This window comes from Nanorana parkeri, unplaced genomic scaffold (genome assembly GCF_000935625.1).
Source record: "Nanorana parkeri isolate BGI_ZX_2015 unplaced genomic scaffold, ASM93562v1 scaffold1727, whole genome shotgun sequence".
Taxonomy (NCBI): domain Eukaryota; kingdom Metazoa; phylum Chordata; class Amphibia; order Anura; family Dicroglossidae; genus Nanorana; species Nanorana parkeri.
The window spans coordinates 181,739-200,052 of NW_017307995.1; the positions used below are offsets into that span (position 1 = coordinate 181,739).

At 41.8% G+C, this 18,314-nt stretch overlaps 1 protein-coding gene across 1 annotated transcript in view; it reads right to left on the bottom strand.

The window, feature by feature from the left end:
- GTF3C1 (general transcription factor IIIC subunit 1) overlaps positions 1–18,314 on the bottom strand; it is a 102,349-nt gene that overhangs the window by 24,949 nt on the left and 59,086 nt on the right. The window contains exons 28-33 of the mRNA XM_018571292.1: positions 18,086–18,243; positions 14,528–14,670; positions 12,996–13,077; positions 7,944–8,056; positions 6,018–6,080; positions 1,963–2,056 (exon numbers count right to left, since the gene is read on the bottom strand). Of these exons, the coding sequence (XP_018426794.1) occupies positions 1,963–2,056; positions 6,018–6,080; positions 7,944–8,056; positions 12,996–13,077; positions 14,528–14,670; positions 18,086–18,243 (653 nt within the window). The remainder of the gene's footprint in view (positions 1–1,962; positions 2,057–6,017; positions 6,081–7,943; positions 8,057–12,995; positions 13,078–14,527; positions 14,671–18,085; positions 18,244–18,314) is intronic.

Sequence of the window (18,314 nt, forward strand, 5' to 3'; positions counted from 1 at the left end):
ACGTTGGGATCCGCTCCGGCTGCGGCATCTCAGTATACTGCGAGCTGTAGCTCGCGGTATACTGAGCTTAGGGTAACGGGAGGACGTTAGTTTGTATCCTCACGTTACCCTAAGGAGAACTATGGGGAAAAACAAACACTGACCCCATAGTTCTCCTTTAAGGAAACACAAACACTATAGTCTATGAATATTACACTTGTCCCTGAACTATAAAGAGTGTCCAACACTTTAACCCCTTCATGACTGAGGCCCTTTTTTCAATTTTTGCACCCATGTTATATTCCACATTTTAGGCCTGAAAATGACGTAAAACCCCCCAACATTATATATTTTCTGAATGCCAAATACAACATACCTAAATATTTTTTTTCACATTTTTTTAAGCTTTTAGCCGTTTCTTTAGAGGGGTCATTTGGCCAGTCTGCAAGCTATTCTGTACAGTTTGAGTCTGTCCCCCTTGGTCTTATGTTATGTGACTAGAAATATGTAACAAATATAAAATAGGTGTTACCCAATTTGACTGCAAAAGTGGAAATTTACTTTAACCACTTGCTGCCTGGAGCTATTTCTTAATTTTTGTACACATGATAAAATCTGAATTTTTGGCTAGGAAACCGCTTAATACCCCAAAACAAATATACATTTTCTGAAGGCAGAGGCCCTATAAAATAAAAAAACAAACAAATGCTAGTTGCAATTCATTTTGCACGATTTGCGCAAATGTTTATAAATCCAATAGTTTTAGGATAAAATACATGAATTTTAATGCACAGAAATAGAATAGAAAACCAATTTTTGGGTAAAATATAACAGATGGGGTTACATCGAGTAAATAGATACCCCTATGGCAGGCTGCTACAGGTGTTCACTTGTACGGAACAAGCTCCGCCTTCTGAAAAGAACAATATCAAGATCATGGCTGCAGCAGCAGCAGCAGCCATGATCTTAGTATAGGCCACTTCAGGACCAGGATGTTTATGTACGTCTGGCAGTCCTGAATAAGTTAAGATCTTTACTACTGCCTCGAGAAGCTAAACAATGTAGTAATGTGTCCCTTCTCCTGGCAAAATGTCTCTTCAAACACAAATCCCGCTGCATAGTCATGCTCCCTGTTAGGATCCAGAGCGCCTCCAGGTGGCGCTGGAGCCAAGCCCTGCAGTTTCCGTACTCACCTGCGGGGGTCTCCAGGCAGCCAGGAACTGCTAGGTACCAGACCTCCACTGGGTGGTGCTGGAAACTACAACTCCAGCGCTTACCTGCAGGTGTCTCCCAGCTGCCACCAATCATCCACCACCTGGTGCTCCTTGGGAGGTTACTTAAGCCCTCCCTGCAGTAAGGTCTGTGGCTTAGTATTGTTTCTGGTTTCCTGTTAAGCCTGAGTCCCCTGTCCTGTAACCTGCTGCTGTTCCCGAGTCCTGTATCCTGTGTATGTTCCCTGATTGTTGTCCAGAACTGTGACCTGTTTATGTTCCTGAGTCCTGTTAGCTCCTTGTACCCTGACCTTTCGTCCCTTAGTTCCCCTGGTGTTTTGCTTTGTGCTCCCTGGGTGTGCTTGCCTGGTTCTTCTTGCATGTGGTGTTGTTTAGATGTAGTTGGTTGCTAAGACTTGTTTCTGTTTGTATTATTCTGGTTGGCATATTAAAACGGTATATCATACATTCTGCCTTGTCCTCTGTGGTCACGCGTGTTTGGTCTGCCCGTGTGGGTACCTGCGCTGGTGTGGGGTCACCTGTGCCGGTATGCCTGACACTCACTTTACGTATTCCCAAGCTAAACCTCTTCAGTTGGCACTCTAACAGGTTGCAAGACTCTTAGCTGTTCTTTGCCCTATAGGCAGAAAACTATTTATTGTAAAAGTAATTTATACATTCTTTTCATAAGTAGTACACCCTAATAAAAACATAAGTCCTAAAACTCGAGCAAATTCCCAATGGTTTTCTTCAATGATAATATTTCACTTACTTGCAAAGACCGACATGATTTCATCTGCATATCAGAAAGTGCCAGTGTGCTCAAGATAAGGTTCTGCAGCACTAAAACTTGGATGTCTTCAACACTTTATATTTGTGGAAGAGTTTACATATAGAAAGAGTAAACAAATGGGTCAGAACAGCTATGAAATTAGTGAAATTTAAATATGAATATTAAATCAGACAATTACTGTGAAATACAAAAGGTTACAGAAAAGAAAATGTTTAATCAAACAGGAAACATCGTAGAATAGTAATACTCTAGACAGGCAGCTAAATGCACAGTTGGAATACATATATGCTTACTGTTTTACCTGCCACAGAATTTGCAATTCTGTACACACATTTTCAAAACAACACAGGCTGACAGGTGACACATGTAGGTCCTATATAAGCAAGTAATTGACCTGGTTAAGCAATTAAAAGGAGAATTATGGGCAGAGTGAAATACACTCATCCCCATAAGAGCCGATGTGTGACACTGAAGCTGTTACACGTCGGCTCTATAGATTGATAACTGAGCGTTCGCATACCGCCGATTGCTCAGTTCCCGATCATCTCCCTGCAGAGAGCGTTGACTGTCAGTCTCCGCTCCCCGCAAGGATTTCTCCCTCCCCTCTCTGTTTCTCCAGCGCTGACTGGAGGTCTGGATGGGGGAAGGGGTGGGCAGAGCCAGCAGTCAATCAGGTAGCAGCCTGGATCCCAACACTATTTACAGGATCCGACCCGGCTGCAGCATGGCTCTGCGCTGCCAGCATATTGCAGACAATAGCCCACTATATGCTGAGTATTGGGTCACAGGAGGATATTAGTATATGTCCTCCTGTGACCCTAAAGAGAACTATGGCAAAAAAAGGTTGGGCCATAGTTCTCTTTTAAGCTATATGGCTTAATAAAACTGTAAAACAACACATCAAGGACAAGAGAGCGGCATTTATAAAATATAAGACGGAGGGGACGGCAGTGGCGTTCCTTAACTACAAAGAATATAACAAAAAATGCAAACTAAAAATCCGGGCAGCTAAAAGTGCGAAAAGCATATCGCCGCAGATAGTAAAAAGAACCCCAAAAATTTTTACCAATATATTAACAGTAAAAAGGTGAGAAAGGAGCAGATAGGCCCAATAAAGGATGGAAGCGGGAAGCTAGTCACAAACGACAAGGAGAGGGCCGAGGCGCTGAACGCTTTTTTCTCCTCAGTATACACTCGGGAGGGAAACGGGTTTGACACACATGATAAAACTCCCAGTTTAACTCAAAATATACCCCAGTGGTTGACAGAAACCGGGATACAACAAAGACTTAAAATGCTCAATGCAAACAAAGCAGTGGGTCCGGATAACCTGCACCCCAAGGTACTTAAGGAATTAAGCCAGGTTATAACTAGACCATTAATCCTCATTTTTAAGGACTCCTTAATGACTGGTAGGATCCCCAGTGATTGGCGGAGGGCTACGGTAGTCCCAATATTCAAAAAGGGGGCTAGGTGCCAACCTGGGAACTATAGGCCGGTCAGTCTAACATCGGTAGTTTGTAAAATGCTAGAGGGCATAATAAAGGATTATCTGGTAGAATTTGTTCAGGAAAACGGGATAGTTAATGACAATCAGCACGGGTTCAGGAAAGACCGTTCCTGCCTAACTAACTTGCTAACTTTTTATGGGCGGGTGAGTAGAGACATCGATGGAGGGAGGCCGATAGATGTGGTATATCTGGATTTCGCAAAGGCTTTTAATACGACACCACACAAACGCTTGCTACACAAGCTGAGGTCTATGGGCATAGATGAAGTGGTGTGTACATGGATAGAGAACTGGCTACGGGAACGGGTCCAGAGGGTATCTGTAAATGGCACCTTTTCAGACTGGGCTAGTGTAATGAGCGGTGTGCCTCAGGGTTCTGTGCTGGGTCCCATATTGTTCAACTTATTTATTAATGACATCGGGGAGGGTGTTAACAGCGATATTTCCGTGTTTGCGGATGACACCAAAATAGGGAGGGTAATAGACACGGACTTATACACTATAACATTACAGGAGGACCTGGATAAAATAGGGGAGTGGGCATTCATGTGGCAGATGAGGTTTAATGTTGATAAATGCCAAGTCTTGCACTTTGGAAATAAAAATAAACAAATGGGTTATACAATTATGGGCGTGCCGCTAGGGAAGTCAGAAATGGAGAAAGATTTGGGGGTCATTGTAGACCACAAACTGAAAGGTAGCTTGCAGTGCCAGGCTGCTGTAAACAAAGCTAGCAGGGTTTTGTCCTTTGTTAAGAAGGGAATGTATTGCAGGGACAAGTCTATAATTTTGCCACTTTATAGATCATTGGTTCGACCTCATCTGGAGTACGCGGTCCAGTTCTGGTCACTAAGAAAAGATTTCCTTGAGCTGGAAAAAGTCAAGCGGAGGGCAACCAAACTAATTAGGGGTATGAAGGACCAGAGCTATGAAACGAGGCTAATAAATTTAAACATGTTCACTTTGGAGGTGAGGAGATTAAGGGGGGATACGATTTCCAGATGTTCAATGGTGAAAGCAATATCAGCGACAAACTATTTAAAATTAACTCCATTACAAAAACAGTAGAGGCCACCACCTAAAATTGGTGGAAAAAAAATTCCAGCACAAGGGGCGAAGGGGGTTCTTTACAGTAAGATCAGTTAGGGTCTGGAACTCACTGCCACAGGCGGTGATTTCAGCAAATAATGTGGAATTGTTCAAGAAACTTTTGGACGATTTCTTAAGGGACCGTAATATACAGGGGTACAAGTACTCCTAAGAATGAGATCCTATAGGTTGGACTTGATGGACTAATGTCTTTATTCAACCTCAAATACTATGTAACTAAGCTTCCTGTCACCACCTCAGTCCAGTAATCTTATCCAGGAGGCAAAAATGTTAAACCAGGATATCGCAAAAATGAACTATCAAAATTTAAAATACTTTGGCAGATAACAGCAAACATACAGTATTTATATGCTAACATTGTATTTAGCCAGTTGTTTCGCTCTCCAATTTAACATGTTATTATATGCTATTAAGTGCTCAAACTGTCTGTTGCAAAAAATAAAAACTTTGTAAAGCCGTTTACTGGCCATACAACTGAAGATAGGAAATACAATGGCTGATATACCTCTCATTAAGCAGTTCTTACAAAAGAGAGCAACTATTGCAGGAATTGATGTAAAAGGCACCTCCACCAATGACAGTAAGTACCTGCATCCCACAGGCTAAACCTCAGCCTGTCATTAATCCTGCATTATCTAAAGTGGACAAAAAGTCCTCTGGTCCTATTTATACGGTGCTCACATCTAGATCTGACTCCTAAAATATCTACTGGTTTCCTGGAAAAGACTCTCTTTAGGCTTGTCTGCCTTCCGCTTCACTCTCAGTTATGCACATTCACTACAGATGAACAAAAGTTTTGTGGAGGAAGAGGCACCAACTGGCTGCCTCACAGAGAGGCTTAGTGTGAAGGAAGTGTAGGTAAGGTCAGTAGTCTCAGCACCATGATCTTTGACCTGAAAACTACCAGTGTGGAGTTTCTAGCAATTTAGAGTGACCTTGTCAGAACAGGGAGGTTGTCCGCAACAGGGAGGTTGTTTCCATGTACAAAATGTTCAATGGTGGTAGCAACATTAGCGATAAACTGTTTAAAATTAACTCCGTTAGAAAAACTAGAGGCCATCACCTAAAATTGGTGGAAAAAAAATTCCAGCACAAGGGGCGAAGGGGGTTCTTCACAGTAAGATCAGTTAGGGTCTGGAACTCACTGCCACAGGCGGTGATTTCAGCAAATAATGTGGAATTGTTCAAGAAACTTTTGGACGATTTCTTAAGGGACCGTAATATACAGGGGTACAGGTAATATACACGGGCACAGGTACTCCTAGAATGAGATCCTAATAGGTTGGACTTGATGGACTAATGTCTTTATTCAACCTCAAATACTATGTAACTATGTAAAACGGAGAAACCAAAATTTTCAATTGACATTTTTTGATTAAAGTAGTACAGTACATTCACTTCTATGATGTAGTACCTGTTAATACTTTCTAATCCACTCTCTTGGATGGACTCATCTCCAACTGCCAGAACACGAAACCTAATAAAAGAAGAAGGAAAGCGATAAGAATCTGCAGATTTTGTACATCCTCAAAATGTTTTCATTATTGACTCCCATTTTCTTCCCTGGCTCATTCCTGCCAGATCTTCACTGCTGATCGTAGCCTCTGCAGGAAGAGCTACCCCCACTCCTGGTCCTGCTGTGACATCCAGGATTCTGCTGTAAACATTCCAGTTTCCCTCTCTGGAAGGCAAAGTCACTTGACTCCTACTGAAAACATTGACTCCAGCATAATGAAATAACTAGGGATGCGCCGATATATCGGCTGCCGAAACATATTGGCCGAAAATGGCACTTTAAGCTAAATGCCGAAAGTGCAATTTTTCTGCCGATACATCGGCGCATCCCTGCTTTCTTTCCTCCCTGCTGGGCGCTGCTCTGTGTCCCAGCAGGGGGAGGAGAGAAAGTGTCGCAGGCGCCCGAGCGCTGCAGGAGGAGAGTGCTGTGAGCGGCCGGCATCTGTCCTTTCACACCGCTCAGCCTCCTGTCACAGTCCGGCACAGCGTTGTGGGGGGCTGAGCTCTCCTCCATGCACCGCTCGCTCAGCCTCCTGTGACCGCTGTCAGGATGGAGAGCGCGTGCAGACACTCAATGATCAGTGAGTGTTTGTACATAACATGAGGACATAGTATGGTTACTATATCCTCAATTATGAATGAATGGGAAGTTATCTACATCACCTCCTGTTCATTCATGATTGTGGATATAGTAAACATATAGTAAACATACAATGCCCTCATGTTATGAATGAACAGGAACACTCAGTATAGAGGATTCCTGTTCATTTATAACAGGGAATGCAGAAAAAAAAAAAAAGAAGATTGATGACCCTGTGCCCTCAATCTTTTCTTCTATTTTAAAAAGGGAAATATCAGGGGTCTAAACTAAATATTTCCCCGAAGCCCATAAAAGTAAAATAAAAAATTAAATATTTAAAAAAATTAAATACAAATAATTTTCGGTTTCAGTCTGCCAATTTTCTTCATTTCAGTTTGGAAATTTCTATTTCGGTGCACCTCTAAAAATAACTATAAGTATATTTGTTTTAAGTCCAGACAGAGCCAGGTAGGTGAACTGACTTTTCTTTACTCCAGTAAAGCAATACAACTCTGTCACCTCCATGGACCAGCCGGTAAATGGGCAGTAGCAGACCGATTACCTAATCTCTTTGCTTACTCCTCCTATTAGCATGTTTCTCATCATCACATGTGTACTACAGCACAATTGACTTGCTCCTAGGGTTGCCCCCACCTTCTTACCTGTAAGCAAGTTTAGAAGTCCACATAAAGCCCTTACCGGTATTTTGCAGTCTGCTCTTTCTTCTATTAAAGGATCATTGCTTATTGTAACCACATACACAGACTTTCATAAGACTTTGTGAATACAGACAACATTGACTGCTACAATTTTGCTTTCTTAGTCACCTCTCCTCACACACACCCTTGACTAGACAATGAATTAGCAGCAAAATGTTGAAAAAGTAATTTCTATGCCTTCCTTCACGGTAGTCTGACAGGTGCTATGCAAAAAAAATGTATTTACGTTTTTTTTTTCCTTACTAGTGTTTGATTGTGGCTAATCTACAATAAAACACAAATATCCAACCAACAGCAAGGCTCTCCATGGCATTTAAATGTCATATGAGGTCACGGAGACTCTACCATTTGGCAAGTGGTGGAGATTAACGCCAGAATGGGAGGGGATTTGTGCCAATTTGGGAAGACGTTGAGGCCCCATGTACAGGTTGGAATGAAGGTCCAAGCAGGCGCCACAAAGATAAAGTCGTTATTTGAAGATTAAGTTAAACACTGCAATGTGCCTTTCCATCTGTAAGTCTGTTACCTATTAAAGAGATCATCCACGGTTTCTGGAATTTGAGATGCAGGATCATCCATCTTTGTGCTGAACTTCACTTTTAGTCTCTCTACAAATTCTTTGAACTCTGCAGCACAAATCTTAAAAAAAAATAAAAAAGAAGAAGTTATAGAACTGGATTTTAATCCTTAATAAATCTGTTTAGCAAATGCAATGGTTTCTAAGTGTATTATGGTTTTGTACATCTTTTTTTTTTTTTAATAGAGTCTAAAGTTTAACAGCGTTTCTGACAAGCGCATCCCACTTATAGTCACCTGATCCTCCCTCAGTAACAGTAGATATGTTCGGCACAAAGCAAATGCAGCATTTCAAGAGAAGAACCTCAAACCAACTGTCAAGCATGGTGGTAGAGATGTTAAGGTTTGGTGCACCTGCAGTCATTGAGTCAACTATCATTACTTAGGTCAATTGCATGCATGTATGGTATATGAATTTGCAATTTGTCGACTCAATTTGTTAGGTTTTATCATGAAGGACTTGCTCCCTGACAGCCAACAAGAAGGCTTATGTACTCGACTACACTGTAGGCCTCAGCTACACTAGCTGCACGCTAATAATAAAACAGGTCTTAGTGCCAATACTTAAGTACATGTGGACATAGCACCAATGCCGTGTCAGATGGTGGGGAGGACTAATTTGATGTCATTTATGGGCAGGCTTTTATTCCAAAGCTCAAATATGGATACAATTAGGGTCGGCACTGCCACTAGGAAAACTAGGCAGCCTCGACCAGCGGCAGTGCCAGTGAGCGGAGTGCCAGAGCAGCCCGGGAGAGGCAGGCAGTGGTGCACGGAAGCATACGGAACAGCTTGCGCAGCACACAAGCAGGCAACAGCAAGAAAAAAAAGAAAAAAAGCACTGAGGATGGTGTAACCAGCCCGGGCTGAAGGGGTGGGAGTGGCGGTCTGGCCTGGAGGAAGAGCTGAGGAAAGGTGGAGGAAGGGGAGTGGAAGGGAAGAGAAAGGGAAGAGAAAGGGGAGTGGAATCTTTCACCCCTGACTGGCCTGGAGAAGGGGGTGGAAACGAGCGCAGTGCCCATACCGAGAGCGTCTGCAGATCAGCTCAAGATGGCCACCCCTGGGCTGCTGCACATCCGCTGAGCGCCCCCCGACACTGTATTGTCCCCAGACCCCCCCAGCAGCAACCCTGATCAGCACCCCATGGTATGTGCACCTTCTTGGAAGGGGGGGGGGGTGATCCGGCAGAGGGGTGGTTTGCCTACTGTATGTAAATAAACAGGAGGGAGGAGTGAGGGGGGTGGGTTGCGGATGCTGGAATTTGATAAAAGGGGGTACAGATGTAGATTGTGGGGATGCCGAGGTTGGGGTGTAGACAAGTGAGCACGTGAGCGAACAGAGATGCCATCTTCTGATTTTTCTGTTTCTGGGCTGCCCAATCTGAGCCCTGAGGACTAAGGATGGGCTCGGGCGGGTTTGCAGCTCCACATGCCGAGCCTGCCAGGAAGCTGACAGCGCGCAACGCCAATTACAGGCACTGAGACTTTTCCCGATCTCTGCAGCTGCGGACCAGGAAAATGTCTCAGTACCTGTGATTGGCGCTGCTGCGCTGTCAGGTTCCTGGCGGGCTCGGCACGTGGAGCTGCGAACATGCCCGAGCCCATCCTTACTGAGGACCTCCCTCTCTATGTATTCATGCCCCCTCCTCTTCTGCTCCATGTCAGCCTGCCTCCTCCCCCTTGCTCCATGTTAGACTTTTACACCCCACTTTGCCACCTGTAGCACCACCACCAGCATCTTGGTAGCAGGGCTAGCCTGGCATTTCTGGGAGTAAGACTGGTGGTGCCAGCTTGGTCATAATGTGCCATCTGAACCATGTAGCTAGCCCACATGCCTGCATCAGTTTGCCAACCTCGGAGGCTTTTCATGCTGCTGCATTGCCCATTTAGTCTGAAGCAGAGGAAAACAAACAAGCAAATGTGTGTATTGAATGTATGTGCGTGTGTAATATATATCTATCCATATAAATATTTTGTTTATAACGGCACATACTGAAGTAATAAAAAGAAAAACACCATTATAACAAAAAAAAAAAAAATTTTTTTTTTTGGGTGGGAGGTTTATAGTAGCTGATCTTGCCTAGGGCTCAAAATAGTCTAGTAGCGGCCCTGGATACAATCTTTTGAATCAAAGAGTACTGCTCAACAAAGTACTGGCCTTAAGGCAGACACTTTCACGCAAGATTATCCTGTTCATGGTTGCTGCTTGGAAAACTGTCCATGATAAAACAATGCTATTTGATCAATGAAAGACTTGCACAGTCCTATACTACTTACCTATACGCTTCCAACTTTATAACCTTGCAAAACTTGCTTGGTGCCGATTTTTTAATTTGAATGTAAGCCCCAATATAACTAGTAGTAGTAGTATACGAACTAACAGCACTATCCAGAGAACTCCGATACTTCAGACTTTATTGAAATTCACAGCAAATCAAGTGTAACAGTGTATGTAACAGCAAATACCAGCACCGCAAACCCCCAACCAGCTACAACCTCTCACATGTTTCACCCATAGGCTTATTGATAGAGGTAACAAATACAGACCAGTATCTAACTTAAATGTGCTCAAAAACTCCACCCTACACAGATGCAGGAAGCAATGCTCACTGAAGGATTGGTTAACTCTAAACTGGCTGGGGTATATGGGTCAGTAGAGCACAAAGAAACTACTAATCCCATCAACCATATTATAATCTCCAAACCAATAATACCAAATTTAGTCAGGTGTTTTAAATCAATCTCACCAAGCAACAATCCCCGTCAAGTGCACAAAAGATGAATAAAAATCAAACCCTCTTGAGGATAGAGATATATATATATATATAATATATAATGTATATATAATGTATATGTACGAGTGTATAAACAAATACATACATCATTGATTTTAACAGATCTCATCTCACCTGAATAGATCAAAATAACAGTTCTATCAAACACATAACTTAGTTAAAATATATAACTATACTGGTGATTTTTATAATTACTTGTCACATCAGTAAATACCTCTCTAAATAAACATGGTATTGTCTTTATTGTCCATTAAGGGAAACAGCTTAATGACAATTAAGCAACCTGGGGTAATACTGCCATCTGCGGGAGATATGGACACTAGGTAGAAGGAAAACTGAAGTACAACACCCTTTTAAGGCTATAACCCCCCACCCTGCCCAATTATGCAAGGGGGTGTATTTATAAACAATTTCACAGAGCCATTCATCCTGTAAATCTCTGCAAATGTTTGTTTTGTGAGAATGGAGGCAAAACCTAATGTTCTTAGCATATTTTCTTTTCAAGTCGAATGTAATATTGAATAAAAGCTTCATTATGGACACTAGTTGGAGCTGAGGAGCATACTTATAAATACTTATTTCCTATGCTTATCAGGCCCATCTAGTGGCCATAATGCAGTATCTACCGAATATTATATTTGACTTGGAAAAAAAAATATATGAAGAATATTTGTTTATGCCTCCATTTCCATAAACAAGCATTCATAGAGTTTTGCAAGACACTAATAGACTGCTCAGTGTCCATACAAGAATGGATGTCTTTCTCTTTTCTACTATAAATTTTTTGCTTGAATTAGAATATTCCTACTCTATACCTAATGATACTCAGGCCGCATATTGGAAATCCTGAAGCCTCTCCAGTTAGCCAACAAGCTCAGGTTTTCATTAAGTATATTTATGTTTTCTCTGTGGCGGTCCTGCAGTCAGCATTGGCTACACATCTGCGTTCCAATTAACACAGGAGTAACCGTTTGAGGTCAGAGCAGTATATCTGGTGATTTCTTGCAGTGTTACAGGGCCAGAGATGTGGCAGTTTCATCTGTCCCTGCCCTCTGGATTATTATTTCTTTTTTTTGTTCCTGAGGTTTGTGTGTAGTATTTACCACAGTAGGCGCTGGGTGAGAGCTCTGTAAGGAGTACATATTACTTATTTGTGGGCATGTCTTATTTTCCCACTTAGTTTACAAGCTGGATATTGTTTGTGGGTGCCTCTTTTTTAATTCATTCTTGGGCTTGTACTGCACAACAGGGCTGCTACCACTATATGCACCATGACTTACACAATTCTGCCTATGGTAAATTTAGTTTAGTTCCCGGATTGGGGCGAAGTTCTGAACCATTTGTCTGTTCCTGATCTCAGGAAGAATCGAAGCTTACATTTTAGTTGCAAGCAATTTGGCTGTTGCGTAATGCTCTGTGGCCTCTACAAGATCAGCCAGATCCGTTATCTCAAGGACCAATCTTCCTCTGTTTCTCGGTCACTGTTGTTGATGGCTTGGCTGTTAAAATCTAGGTTCTTGGAACAAGAACCAGCTCACTCCAAGGAAATCTCTTTCTATTGCCTGGATGTGGTGAGGACTGCCAGAGTTTACTTCTCGGCCACTGCTTCTGTTTGGCGGATTTTATGTTTGTTCTTCCAGAAGTTCCTAAAAGAGGCTCACTGGCTTCCAGTTTCTGTTATTTCTAAGTGGATTTGACAGGTTATTGTGCTGGCCTATGAACTGCAAGATTAAAACCCATTCTGATAGGGCAGTGAGTGCTTCTTGGTCACTTCGTTGTCAGGCCTCTGTTTCACATCTGTAAGGTGCAACCTGGTCTTATGTACATACAGTATGTTCTCTAAGTTCTGCAGGAAACGTATCTGCCTTAGCTAGTTTTGCTCAAAGTGTTCTGCAAACTGCTGTTATATGCCCTTGGTTTCCCCTTTGCCTTTGTTGGGCTGGTTCGCCTGCGTTTTTAGTGTGCCCATGCCTTTGCTTGGACTGCTTTTATACATCCCTAGGTTGCTTAATTACCCTCAAGCTGTGTCCTGCAATAAACAATAGAGAAAATAGGAATTTAGTACTGTAAAATCCTTGTTCAGAAAGGGACACTGCTCCCTTCCGTCATATACGATTGTTTTCTATCTTTTGTCAACTGTAGTAAAAATATGTCAACTGTAGTAAAAATATGTCAACTGTAGTAAAAATATGCAAAGTATGATCCTACCTTAAGATCATCGTAACAGGCTTTTCGATTCATAAAGTCTTCTACAAGGCCTTTTTCTTGATAAACCTCTGCCAAACATACTCTAAAATATAAAATGCACATCATAAGTGGAATAAAGTTTACATTTAAATATTAATCAGCTTATTCGAGAGAGACAATTTTGCAGCTAGTCAGAGGCAGAATGTGAGTAGGACACATAAGGAGTTTATTCTAATACTTAATCAGGGATTCTTAGGATTAACATCAAGTGTTACAGCTTTTGTTTTGCACATTTACCCTTATTGAGCATTAATGTGCATTCCTCACCCCACCCAAAGTATATACTCCTCAGTGGCAAAAAGCCTGTTCAGAACATTTTCCCTGTTGGAGCCCAGTGGAATCTTAGTTGAGTCCTAGTTTGAACTATGGGCAGTACGATAAATCTATAGGATCAAAAACTCTCCATATGACTGAATTCAGATTGTGGCATGGGACCCAGCAGAGAAGATTTTCAAGGAAGGCTATGTAATGCCAAGAAGGCCACACACCCAAGATCTCCCCTTGGAGAAGGCATAGGTGAGTAGATTATTCCGGGGGTGGGGGGTAATACAAAAAGATTGGCAACACTTTAGTACTAAATGGAAGGGTCAGAAATGGAAGCAATTTTCAGTTATCCACTAAAAACATTTAGGTGTCCTAAAGGAGATAATTAAATTATGATTCCCCAGATATTTAGACCTACATCTGATGCTTTGTTAAAGCTGTACTCATGTATGTTGGCACCTATGGGCCTAATAAAATATATAAAAAAAAGAAATTTGGACCCCCAGTCATACATCTTGTTCATTTATACCCGGTTCACACCTGGGCGTTTTGTAGCGCGTTCCTACGCTCTGCAAAACGCTCAAACACAAAAATCCCATTATTTCCCATGGGTATGGTTCACACCTGGGCGTATTAGGCCTTGTTTACACCAAGCGCGGAGCAGATCCAGACCAGAGCAGGTGCAGACCGGATCAAAACTGCGCCCAATGTATTCCTATGGTATTTCGACCTCCAGTTCACATCGCAGTGTGCGGATCCAGACCAGATCGGATGAAAAAAATGCGGCAAGCCCTATTTTACCTGCTCTGGATCTGGTCTGGAATGCAATCAAAAACGCATCTAAAACGCATCAAAAACGCATGCAAGTGCCTGAAAGCCCATGTTAAACTTAAAAAAAAAAAATATTTTTTTACCAAAACCGGCCCTAAACGCATCAAAAACGCATCCAAAACGCGGCACAACCCACTGCACTGCGTGTGCAGAAACCTGACCGGATCTGGTCTGCATTTGGTGTGAACAAGGCCTTAAAGGCCGTATGAACACGCTACAAAACGCCCTACGCCCAAAGAAGTACAGGAGCTTCTTTGGGGCGTATTTGCCGCACGTATCCATTGGGATACAGCTAGGTAGCCCTCGGAAACGCGCGTTTGTCGCGTGTTTTTTTACCGCGCATCGCAGTAAAAACGCGCTGCACAAAACGCGCAACAAACAGCGGACAGCTAGCTTACTTGTAATTAAGGTATGTCTGAGGATTCTTCATTATGTAACGAGCTCTTCTTCCAATAGAGTGTGATGTTTTATCCAGTGACTCTTCAAAGCTGGAATGCATAATATCTCTGACCACTTGCCAGGGCACAAATGGTCTATTCACCTAGAAAATAAAATAGTAGACAATGTTTTGCACATCAGTAATTTAAAACAAAGTCTGCTTTAATACTCAAGCTCATAAAAATGAGTTTAACAGACACTGAAAGCCCTAGCATTCCCTTTATGGATCAAGAGATTTGTTTATCAACTTACGTTGACCTTTGAAGTGAAACGCTACTTTTTTTTTTTTTAAATAAACAGGACAAGTTTATTTCCTAAAATATCTCCCCTCTCCCTAATAACTTATGTGACAGAACTCAGCCTTCCACCTGTTAAAAAAATATCGATCATACAGGATTTAATTTGGAATTAATATTGAAATGAAGAGTTTTTAGAAAGAAATGATAACAGTACAAAAAAAAAAGCAACAATCAAATGCAGATAACACAATGACAGAATGCATTTAAATACTATGGTTTTAACAATGCCATTATATTAAAAAGGAGAACTATGAGGCAAGTGCTTTTCACTCACCTCATAGTTCTAGCCGACATGTGACAATGAGACTGTCACAGGTCGGCTCAGTAGATCGGGAGGTGAGCGAACACATACTGGCGTTAGCTCACCTCTCGATCCAGTCACAGCTCTCTGCCATGACAGAGGAGGGGCTGGATTCCCCCCTCCCCACTCCGCCAGTGCTGACTGGTGGAACGGACGGGGGAGGGAGCGGGTACAGCTGGCTCTGCCTCTAGATAGGCAGAGCCAGCTGTCAGTCACGCAGCTGGGCGGATCCCGACACAATTGTCGGGATCCGCTTCAGCTGCGCCGTCTCAGTAAACCGCGAGATACAGCTCGCGGTATACTGAGCCTAGGGTGACGGGAGGACGCTAGTTTGTGTCCTCCCGTTACCCTAAGGAGAACTATGGGGAAAAGCCTTAACCCCATAGTTCTCCTTTAACTCCCATATGAAAGAAATTCCATGAATTCAACTGAAATCCTGGAAAAATAGGCTCTTGCTACAAAAACATTAGTACAGTACACAAAAAAAATCACCTCAAGCCACGATAAACCGAGGGAGAACTTACAATAGAAACAAAACTTAGATTTCTTGTATAAACCATTTTTGTGTGCATATGGCCCTAATTTTCACAATTTATAAATATACTGGCCCAGTTATATTATATGAAATGTCATTTTTGAGAAGAAAGAGGAGGAGTTTGAAACACGATGGAGACTTGAGGACAGATATCTGGGCTTATGGTATGCAAAGACAGGTATTGAGCGGTACTGATAAGGTGTTAAATATATTTCAAAAACAAAATGCAAGAAACACACTGAATTTTGTCTTTAACTTTATATTCTTAAATTTTTGGAAGACTGCTTGAGTGGCTAGTTACAGTCATGTGATGCCACCCAAGAACCTGGGAGAGACCAAGTAAAAAAGATTTCTGGAATTTCATTATTATTGGTATTTTATATAGCGCTGACAATTTATGCAACACTTTACATGGTGCACATTCACATCAGTCCCTACCCTTAAGGAGCTTACAATCTAAGGTCGCTATCTCAAATGCAAACATACAACAGCAATTTTGAACAAGGGCCAATAAACCTTCCAGCGTGTCTTTATAGTGTGGGAGAAAACCAGAGTACCCAGAGGAAACCCACACAAGCACAGGGAGAACATGGATTTAAACCTGGGACCCTCAGTTCTGCAAGGCAGAAGTGCTAACCACTACACCACTCCACTGTGCTGCCCATTCCATGAAGATTCCCATTTGTCTGGAGCTCTTCTTTTTTTTATTGTTTTTATTTGGTTTTCACAGAGGTTAAGGTACAACAGTACAACATACATCACCTGAGTTCCAACACTCAGGGGCACATCTTACATAAGAGAAATGAAAGACCCGGATGGTGGGGCTCCCACATATACAGAGTTGCAGAAGGAGTTTTCCTAACCCACATATTAATGCTCTGGAGCTCTTCTTTAGTACTTATACACACGCACACGTAAACAGTGGGCAACTTGCATGTATTTTCCATATCCAACAAGCACTTACAAATATAAAATGCTAAAAATGAATATTAAAACAAAAGACTCAATATATAAAAATGGTTAACAACGCATTTGCCAAAATAATTTAATCCTACAAGAATTCCCCCAAGGGAAGTACACACACTGGGTATTATAAATACCAAACTATTATAAACATCACTTTATTACAAAATTACTTCTTATTAAACATGATCATCAACCACTACAAAAATTAAAAACAGCTAAAATTCCTACCCCAATCATCCTGCATGATGCTGATTAGTATTCAAATTATACACAATAGTGCAATATAATACATCAAATATATAGAATTCCCAACTGCACTCAAAGTTCTAACCAATTTATATATGTGTATTGCTATAGTTACACACATGAGCCCAAAATGTTGTTCACCAGGTTACATGTCACCTTGCCATCAGCAGTTAATGCATACAAGAGCCAACACCTGTCCCATACAATCATGGTGCAAGGCCAACTCTCCGGACAAGTATTGCACACAAGCATATATTGAAGAAATCAAATATTCAGTAAATGAGCATCAAGTCTATTTCTGCTCAATAATTGCTTTATCAATGCTCCAACTCAGTAGTAGAGACCATGCTGAAACGCACATTTATAAAGAAATGGCCAATCATATGAACCATGTGAAAATAGCAAATCTCTACATTAAGCAGCCCTGGATGTGGAGATGAATGGATGACATAGATCACACATCATATGTGCACAAAAAAATCCCGGTTGTATGCGTGGCCTGGTTGACATATAAAATACAGCAATAGCGGTATGCCAACTGTCTTGAAAGGTAGGCAGCTCATCCAACTGAAAAAAGGGAGACTATCAGTATTTCTTTTCAGTACGAGGCGAGTAGTCTTGTCCAGGCTTGAACTTCCACACAACTAAGCAAATAGCCGGCTCCGGAGCTCAGTGCCAAAACTTCACATCAGCTTATATTAGGCTGGCAGTAGGGAATACATTAGCATCATGACAGGGAACGCCACAGCCACACGGACTATTGTATATAATTTGAATACCGATCAGAATCATGCAGGATGATTAAGGTAGGATTTTTGTAGTGGTTGATAATCATGTTTAATAAGAAGTAATTTTGTAATAAAGTGATCTACTTTGGTATTTATAATTCCCGATGTGTGTACTTCGCTTGGGGGAATTCTTGTAGGATTTAAATTGTGTTTGGGAATTGGTACCCACAGGAAATTATTATTTGAATATTTACTTTTTACTACATGGTTGCAGCATCTGCACATGGGACTGTTTCACATCAAGGCCTACCCAAGTCAGCAATGCCCCCCATCCCATGCACAGATTCCCGGTCCATGAAGAAAAAAGAAATCAAAACACAAGCTCTGGGGGTATTGAGTATCTGTTGCTCACATGCATAAGGATGTAACTTGTTTTAAACTACCTTTCTGTTTAGAATATTACTAGCTATTCGACAGAGCATAAGCAAGCCATCCTCTTGTGCTGTCCATGCCACTCGCAGACGGGTCATTCTCTGTAATGCACTCTGATCAGCCTCATCATGGTATCGACTTCTTTTTATTTTTTCTTCCGTCTTTTCCTCTTAGAAATAAAAAAACAAGTTCTGATAAATAAACTGTAAATACTCCCCAGCTAATTATACACTTGCTTCA